This window comes from Halyomorpha halys, unplaced genomic scaffold (genome assembly GCF_000696795.3).
Source record: "Halyomorpha halys isolate HHAL.00 unplaced genomic scaffold, Hhal_1.1 Scaffold134.1, whole genome shotgun sequence".
NCBI lineage: Eukaryota > Metazoa > Arthropoda > Insecta > Hemiptera > Pentatomidae > Halyomorpha > Halyomorpha halys.
The window spans coordinates 274,053-284,123 of record NW_027107159.1 but is presented as its reverse complement, the minus strand read 5'-3'; the positions used below and the strand labels follow the sequence as shown (position 1 = coordinate 284,123).

At 28.6% G+C, this 10,071-nt stretch overlaps 1 protein-coding gene across 1 annotated transcript in view; it reads right to left on the bottom strand.

Moving 5' to 3' along the window:
• Oga (O-GlcNAcase) overlaps nt 1-10,050 on the bottom strand; it is a 19,482-nt gene extending 9,432 nt beyond the window's left edge. Inside the window, exons 1-9 of the mRNA XM_014416777.3 lie at nt 9,840-10,050; nt 9,501-9,552; nt 9,098-9,431; nt 8,858-9,020; nt 5,444-5,719; nt 4,939-5,097; nt 3,581-3,756; nt 2,293-2,418; nt 901-1,019 (exon numbers count right to left, since the gene is read on the bottom strand). Of these exons, the coding sequence (XP_014272263.1) occupies nt 901-1,019; nt 2,293-2,418; nt 3,581-3,756; nt 4,939-5,097; nt 5,444-5,719; nt 8,858-9,020; nt 9,098-9,431; nt 9,501-9,552; nt 9,840-9,912 (1,478 nt within the window). The 5' untranslated portion in view covers nt 9,913-10,050. The remainder of the gene's footprint in view (nt 1-900; nt 1,020-2,292; nt 2,419-3,580; nt 3,757-4,938; nt 5,098-5,443; nt 5,720-8,857; nt 9,021-9,097; nt 9,432-9,500; nt 9,553-9,839) is intronic.
• Between the last annotated feature and the right edge of the window lie 21 nt (nt 10,051-10,071).

Sequence of the window (10,071 nt, the reverse complement as noted above, 5' to 3'; positions counted from 1 at the left end):
TAATTATGTATTCTATCATTTAATTTATATTTATGTTTCCTATATTATATAATTATTACAGTTATTATTATTATTATTATTATCATCATATTTAACTTATGTGTAAAACCGTTTGTAACAATTATCTTCTCTCCAATCTGTCTCTATCACTTCCACTTCTTCGTCACTCATTCAATGTTTTTCAACTTGACAGGTTGGTGTTTGCGATTTGTTCTTTTTTATTTTATCATTATTACTATTTTTTTTAATTAATTCTTTTTTGACTTTTATTCTCATCTTTCTTCCTTAATTTTCCGTCTTTTAGAGTGTAAAAATTTTTGTTTTTATTCCTCTCATATCAACTTTTCTATTTTTACATCTCTTGTTCATGTTAAATCCAATAATTTATGTTATTTTATTTAATATACATATATTTTTTATTTAATAATTATTTTATATATATTCTTATTTTTATTTCTTTTTGTTCATTTTTATACAATTTTCTTTTCACATATATTTACATAATTTTTAACTGTACCTTACTTCGCTTTTTTTTGTGGTATCTTATTATCCTACATAGTCAAAATATGTTGTTTAGTATCTTTTTTAACCCTGATGAAGCCCTACAAAGGGCGAAACGTCGGAAAATCAATAGTTATTAACATTTTTTTGTTCCTTTTGGAACACACCCCCGACCATCTCCTTCACATTTTGATAAATACGGTCAATCATTTATGTGGATAAATATATTTCATTATACAAGCTTTAGTACCAGTAAAGAACAAACTCCATTATTCCACAGCCTATGTAAAACTTTAATCACTTTTATCAAAAATAATTATTCAATATTTTCGTACCTTCAGTGAGTAGACTAATAAAGCAGTTAACAACTATAAAACTGATTACAGATTTATAACTTACATGTCAGATATGCTACTTTCAGGAGAATTAGAATCAATGACCATTTTTGCTCCATTATCATCTAAACTATTAACATCTTCTTCAACCAACTCAGGTTTATCAATGACGCTTGATTCAGCCTACAAAAAATTCACCTTTCTATATAAAACAACTTTTAATAGGAAAATAGATCAAAAACGTATATAGTTTTTTACGCAATTCATCAATAACATTCTTATTTAAAAGATAAAATTCTAGTTAAAAAAACAACAAAATAAGTCTAAAGTAAATGATGAAAAAACAAATAACTTGTCTGTGTGTTATATCTTCATTATATTTTACAGAACAATACAAAGCTCTGATTAAAAATTCAAATAAAACTATTGAATCTGAGTAATTATAACAATGACATTAACATTTTATTTAAGATTTTTCTCAGGGATGCATTACAGTAGAACCCAGCTTAGCTTATCTGTTTTAGTCGAGATCAAACTAATAATAATAATATTCTTTATTTATTTTCAGACTAGTCCCTATTGTAGGGACTAGTGCCTTAGAGTAATATACAAAAATAAACTTAAAGAACATCATAAACTATAACTAAAACAATAAATTGGAGAAGAAAAAAAAAATAAACAAAAATACTTAACAGAATCTGTAAAATAAGAAAAGAGAACAGATATAATAAAACCATACACTATCTCAAAAATCATAGGGTGACCAACTTCAAATAATATAAATTTATATGGTTAAGCGAGAGAATTAATTTATCTATGGTGGATAAAAAAAAAAAAAATACATTAATTTATGTTTAATGGTAATCTCAAAGGCAGTTATATTTTTTCATTTGTTTTACTGAACTAAGTGTTCTCACATTCATTTAATTCACTCATAAACTTGAGATCATCGGGATAATCTTTTTTTTAACTTCACATTATAGTACGATATTTACTTTTTTCTACCCTGTTAATCTTCATTAGTTCATTACCTAGTTAATTCTCATAAATTATAAGATCAAGATTCATACTAGTAAAAACAAAATTTTCTTTTAAAATTTATTGACCTTTCAGTTCTCGGTGAAAAATTGATTTTTTTTTTTCTTTTACTGTCGATTAATCCGAGGAGCCTGTTAAGCAGAGTAAGGGCTTTTTTAGAGAGATGACTTTAGGCAAGTTTCATCAAAATTGTTGTTATTACTGTTAATATTTATTAGTTCATTACCCTATTAATTCCCATAAGTAACCACAAATTGTCTCATTGCAAAGATGAACGCAGAAATCAGGGTCCCACCAAACCCTATCAAACAAACAAGCAACAAAATCAGTCCAGTCGATCAAGAGATGATCTTAACACAAACCTGAGCAATCCATTAACTTAATCTGTAAATATACTGTAAAGTGATATAATTCATACCTGACTTGGAGGTTCAGATTTTATTACTTCTGGAGGAGGCGTCGCATTGCAATCCATTGGTTCTGTACAAACTTTTGTTTCGGATAAAAGAGAGTTCATGACAATGGGTCCAGTACTACCATTAACCTATAACAAAATTTCCGAAAATAAGCCATAAAAATTTAGTAGATTAAAGAAGTAAAATGAAGTTAAATACTACTTTCTATGCATACTTTTGCCTTATATACTTTTTCTAAAACTTAAAATTGAGTTTTTTTAAGAAGTTAAAAAATTCAATTCAAGCCTTGATAAGAGGAATATAAAATCTAATATATAAAAAGCAATATTTGTTTGTAGGTACTTTATGCATTGACATTGCCATAGCAATCTTCTGATTGTCATTTTTGCTAAATGTTCAGCATTTTATCAGGAAGGTTATAGGATATTGTAATTTTTACAGTAAAAAAAAATGTTTATAACAAAATTATAAGCACATTGAGGGTTATGATATAATAACTATTTATATTTTATGTAGTAAATATATAAAAATATCATACATAATAGAAAAAAATCACCTAAATTGGGCCAGTGTTAATAATGACACAGTGAAATCAGCTTCCGTTTTTATTTTCAAAGCGTTCTCTAAATATTATTGCTATCTTTTTTTATCACTTCATCTATTATGTAAAAAGCAATAATTGTTAGCTGTTACTATAATTACTGTCATCACTTTATCTATATATTAATTGATATTAAAGTTTCAATAGTGTTCAATTAACGTGTATACATCATCAAATATAGCAATATTGAAGCATTGCCGGATCTGCTAGTCATTTTATCAAATTAGCTTCCTTATAGCTCTTAAATTATGGACAAAATTTTAGGTTTTTAATCAGAGTAGTTTAGTTTTTTATGTATGTATGCATAAATATGACTAGTATTTAGCGAGTTTAATTTGATTTGAACAAGGTTAGGTAAGCTTTCCATGTATTAATATTATAAATTAAACAAAAAAGTTGATGAATATTGCATTTGTTGGATGTTTTATACATATTTTGAGTTTTTACTGTACGTATTTCGGTTTTTTACAGCATAAAAATCTGGTCTCTACTGATAAGTTTCCAAACAATGGTGTGATTGTATGGAAGCCAACACGTGGAATTCTTTCTTAGGACAACTTTTTCAAAATTAATTTTAATAAAATATTCATTTTTCTTAGTTAGAATACGTTGTTTTATACATCTGCTTTGGCAAAAACAGGTATAAGAAATGGAATATATTACTTAAGGAGTGATAACAGGGTACTGACCGTTGTGCAAACATCTGCTAAAGCTGACAATTGGGGGGTAGAAGTTGATACTGAGCTGACAGTCGATGTGGTAGTTAGAGCGATACAGGTATTCACGACTGATGGAGTGGGAACTACAGCTAATACAGCAGGAGTCACAGGCAGAGTTGTTATCACTTGTGGTTTTGTTATAAAACCTAAAACAACATAAGTTCAAAATAAACCTGAGAAGACTTAAAACATCAAATTAGTTATTCTTACTGATGAGTTGATAGTTGACTGTTGGGTGATTACATATATAAGAAGATGATGGGGGGAGGGAGGGGTTAGTGAAGGACACAAATAAGTTAAAGTTTATTTATTAGTGTCAACATTTCTGTCAGAATTTCAGGCCTTCATTGGGGCTAAGAACAAAAACCAATATAACAACCATAATGATTAAATGGCATTGTAGAAAAAAAAAGAAAAGAAAGAAACATAGGAAGATAACAGATAATGATAACATATAATGATAACAGAACATAAGAAGATAACTGATAATGATAACAGAACAAAAGAAGATAACAGATAATGATAACAGAACATGAAAAGATAACAGGTACATAGTAGTATTGAAAAAAATGCTTGATGTAATATTATAAGAATATTGAAACTGTATATAATAAAATACAAGGCAAAAGTAATATTAAAATTAAAAATCAAACACAGAAAATAATATAGATATGAGAATCAACTAATTTAATTTTGTTATTCTACTTATGATCTAATTAATCACATACACGTTTTTTGTTTATATTTTCATTTACTTAAATTTTTAAATAATTTTCAATTTTATACTTGTAGTTATTAAAATTAAGAATGAAAAAAAGAAAATAATATAGATATGAGAATCAACTAAATAACTACTAGTATAAAATTGGAAATTATTTAAAAATTTAAGTAATATGAAAATATAAACAAAAAACGTATATGTGATTAATTAGATCGTAAGTAGAATAACAAAATTAAATTAGTTGATTCTTATAAGTATATTTTTTTATTCTTAATTGTAAAACTACTTTTGCCTTGTAATTTATTATTCACAGTTTCAATATTCTCATAATATTACATCAAGCATTTTCTTTAATACTACTAATATACTATGTACCTACATAATCTGTTATCTTCTACTGTTCCTTTTTTTTTTTTTCGGTAATTCCATTTAATCATTATCTTGTTTTTTGTTCTTAGCCCTCAAAATCTGGCCAAAACATAGCCACTAATAAATAAGTTTTACTTATTTGTGTTCTTCACTTACCGAACCACCAATCATCTTCTCTTCATATTTGTTCTTACAGGTAAAATCCTACTAATTCAAAATGCATATTGCCAAAACACACCTGAAGCTTGCCTATTCCTGTGAAACTCAGGAAGCCAATCCGCAATAGCATTTTTCAAAGCTCGCCTTGCATGATACATATTGACAGGTAATCTAGTAGGGATTTCAGTTCCATCATCCGCTTCGGTTTCAAGTTTGATATCGGAACAGACGCTTTCATCTAAAACAGTTAAATGGTTATAGAAAAAAGGCCTTGGTGAAAAAATTAAAAATTTTTAAGTAACTAAACTTTTTTATCTCATAATTTATAACTGGAAATATACATGGCATTATTTCTGTCACAGAACAAAAAAGTACTACAAAAAAAAAAATATATATATATATATATACATATACATATATATATTATGCACATCACTCTCAAATAGTTACTGCTAAATGTTTGAAAAACTGAACATTGATAAGATTTTTAAATATCTAGTTAGTCAAGCCAAACCAAAAAATAGATAAATTATAAATTAAATAACAACTAAGAAAAGACATATTAGCTTCAATATACTTCTTACTTCTGTCACGTTCAGCCTCCGAATTACAACGAGACCACTGAGCAAGAGTATGAATAGCAATGAAGTTGGCCCAAAATTCACAATTAGGATTCGTTAGAACACCTCGTAATCGAGGAATCAGATCTGGAGACCTGCCTTGGTAAGGACCAAGAAAGACCCTCTTCTGATCGTAATCATTAGCATGGAGGTTATCCCAGATCACTGGTGGTCGCTTCAGCACTTCAGTCACTTCTTCAATAGAATCTACTGTTAAGACTCTTGAGATCACTTTGCTACCTGATAAAATAATTCAATTATTATTCACTCGATTTTTATTTTGGTTTTGTAGAAGTTATAAAAACATTAACCAATAGAAATTTAAAAAGAAGTTAACTATGACCAATATATGTTTTACTTTTTTCCCGATACAGTTTTCAAAAATATAACAATGTATTTTAACAGACCAATAATCCCTTTATTGGAAAAGCTCTAAAACTGAGAGAATTGTCAGTCAAGACTTAAATAATAAAAATACTTTCATATCATTATAATAAAATTGAGATACTGATCTTAAAAATTATATTTATGGAAAACATCGGAGGAAAAAGAGATAATAAATTAAATTAGTAAATTACTCAATACCATCTTATTTAATTTAGCTATTTTATTAACAAGTTCTATAAAAAAATTGTTAGCAATAGAATTGTAAAGCTGAATTAACATGAGACTGGTGGCCTCAAGTATGAATAATGGCCTAAAGAAAAATATTATTGGAAACATTTTATGGAATTTTAATAGAATCAATAATCAATTAACTGAGCGATCTATTAATGATTACATCTATAATTAATCTATGATTATTGCATCTACTATATCTATGATTACAAATCTATTATATATTTTGATAATCTATTAGAGACTCCATTCTATAGAAGCTGATGATCACCCAAGAGAATTGCGAAGGTTACTCTTTCATAATAAATATTGTTATAACTCAGTTTAATGCACTAATGCATCAAAAACACTACAGACACACATAACATCTATTGAAGAATGGTGTCAAAACTGGAGAATCAAAATAAATCCTGAAAAATCCCACCAGATCACTCTCCATCGTAAACCTCTGCCCTCCTGTCCTACAGTATCCTTTCTAGATACACCACTAACACCTGTTGAACAGATTCGATACTTAGGACTCCATCTTGACAAGAGACTTACTTGTAATCCACATACAAGACTGAAACGACAAGAAACTGCTCGTAGATTCCGATTGCTACAACACTTACTTGACAAACGCTCTAAACTTCCCATTCATTACATTAGAAAAATTACAAAAAATTAGTGTACACTACAATAATCAGACCAATTTGGACATATGGAATTGAGCTCTGGGGCTCCACCAAACCATCAAATTCTTCCCGCATCCAATCGTTACAATCCAAAATCCTATGTAAAATCCTTGATGCTCCTTATTATGTCACAAATAAACTCATTCATAAAGACCTTAACAACCCATTCGTTGCAGATTTGACCCAAAACAGATATGCGTCTTTTTATTCCAAACTCCTTAACCATCCTAACCCATTAATTCTTAATCTTTCATCCTTAACAATCTCTGATAATCCTCCGAGGCGTCTGAAAAGAAGATGGCCACGGGATCTTCTAGTTAAATTAATGTTTGAAGTACCACCAATGGGTGGTTCCTTCCCAAGATTTTCAAGTGTATATGAAACATACTACATATTTACCTATTGTATTATTTTGTACAGTTGTAAATTACAATAAATAAATAATAAAAAAAAAAAAATTATAAAAGATCCTAATGAAAGAAAAGTATATAAGAGAGAGAGAGAGAGAGAGAGAGAGAGAGAGAGAGAGAGAGAGAGAGAGAGAGAGAGAGAAAAAAAGAGATTTTCAAGTCAAAAATAATAAAATCATGGAAGCATATGCACAGTAGAATCAGGACACATGGCATTAACCCTTTACACTCTGCTGTCGCGGATAACAAACATTTGAAACATGAACTTTAAATATACTATTAATATAACAGTGACACAACTATTTTGCAAAAATAATCACATTTCAATAAACATTGTTTTATGTGTTTAATGTTTGTACACAGTGTTCATAATGCGCCCTCTTATTGCATAAGCACTTACAAAGTTTAATTCCAAAATGTTGTAAGCGTTTATGTAATATTATAATTATCAAAACATTGTGACATAAAAGGGTAAAAAATGCAATAGATTTTGTTTTGCACTAACACCATTGAAGGTACTATTAGTTCATGATAACTAAGATCATTTACAATCAGATACAAACCATAGTGACATAATAATGAGAAAAAAATGAAGGATTCAAATAATTAAATACAATTCCAAAGATGAAAAAGTTTCACCTGTAGACAATTCATGAATCCAAATTACATGGAGAGATACTCCATAAAGTGACAACTACAATTTTGTTGAACCAATAAGGTTGTTCAAAACTCAACTGACAACCTTTTTTCTTTAGATAAAAAGTTTTTATAAATTCAAAATATAATTTAGCTGACTAAATGGCACTTAAAAGTATAAGTAATGATGAGTTAATAGTTTGAACGTGGACTAATACTATTAATGAGGAAAAGATGATTGGAGATACTTCAGTGAAAAACACAAATGAGTAAAACCTTATTTATTAGTGCCAACGTTTCACGGCACCTGAAATTCAGTCGAAATGTTGGCACTAATAAATAAGTTTTTGCTAATTTGTGTTCTTCACTGACCACACTCCCAACAATATTTTTCTTATTAATAGTTTTAGCATTGGTGAATGAAGTTACAATGGAAAGGTGGATTTTCAATTCTCATAGAAAATCCAATTTTAAAACAAATACTTGCGATTTTCCTGATCCGATAGGTGCTAAATGCGTAAATTGGCTTCTATCTCAAAAAAATTTTTAGTTTTTTTTTATTATTATTTGTGCAAGAGAGTAGAAAATTACATAATTGGTCGAGAATTTAATTTCCCATAAGAATCGGTCATCTGACCGGCTAAGGAAACTCAAATTTCTGTCATAATAACGAAGCCTCAATAAATGAAATGATAATAATAATGACTAAACTGTATAAATCAAAATTATAAACTTGATAATTATTACTTTAGGGACGTAAGTCTTAGGAACGTAAAGGATTGCAATTTAAAATTATAAAAGTGAAGTACCAAAAATAAGACTTTCAAACTGTCACACTAGTAAATATGTTTGCCAATTTGTCTTTTAAAAAATTAATTATGCATTTGTTGATGATGTATCCTAATTTCTTAATTTTAAAACAAACAAGGCAGCTTATTTATTTCTTTTTTACTTTTTGAAAAAAATATATATGCACTTTATTATTTCATACAATCACAAAACAATATTTACATTTATCATTATTAAAATAAGAGCATTACCTGTCCACATGATATCAATATCAGGTGCCAATTTAGATCCCAATGTTAACAAATATTCCGAATTTTGAACATTAGGAACAGCACGAGCTGCACAATATTGTGTAGGGCACAAAAGGAACTTCGGCTGATTTAAATGGTGATAGACATCATTCGTAACAGAAACCTAACAATAACAGAAAACAGATATAAATATAAACTAAGATTCTTTTACATTAAATATTGAATAAATACAAGAATTACCTGAGCGTGTGCAAATGATTGGAAGACTTCTTTGTCAGCTTCTGACATCTCTGGGTCAATATCATCAAATAAAAGGGCAAAGGCAACACATCCAAACTGAGAAACTTGTTCTAATTTCCTCTTCAAAGTAAGTACTTCCTTTGAATTTGAATAAGTAATATCCAAACCTGGAGAAAGGGCATAATAAAAAGTTACTCCATTCTCATTAGAAGCAGTTATAAGGCTTGTCAGATGTTCGGCTTCTTCAACTGTATATAAGTCTCGCCAGTTAGCTCGGTGTTTAGAGTCATCTTTTGGTGCATACACATATGAATTCATTCCCCACTTTTTTAGCCTAGAAATATGAGAAAATTCATGACACAGATTCTTCTTTTGATAACACAAGAACGTGAAAAATCCTTACTTTTGAAATAAATCCTTTCTCTGCTCTGATGTCCATGGCCTGCCATAAAAGCCTACAGCAAAAAAACTACACTTGAAAATCACATAAAAACTACTGGAAATAACTGGGATCAACAATAAATAATCATGCTTAATTTTCGAGAATTAACATTCCTTAAATAAAAGCATTCTTAGCAAAAAGAAAAATGAATAGAAAAAAGCTCTAACTCCTTCAAATGTTCATTTTGCCAAGAAAGGAAAATATGCCGTTATTTTCATAAATAACAACCATAACGATTAACTTTTTCAACATTTCACATTATCATACATGAACCGGGTCTCTAGTCCGCTTTTATTTTACCTTCAACAACTCCACAAATAAAATTTCCATTTTTTGTATTCATATTATTGATAATAGGGCAGTCGTCAGCCATTTTCTGTACACATGTAGAACCTTAAGATCGAAGTAAATATATAACAAAAACAAGAATGGATAGTATGTCATTCAAATTATCCGAATTTTGAACAGATTACATAATTTTACTAATCCCTTTCTAGGCCAGCTTTGATCTTAATTTATTTGATTTTCCATT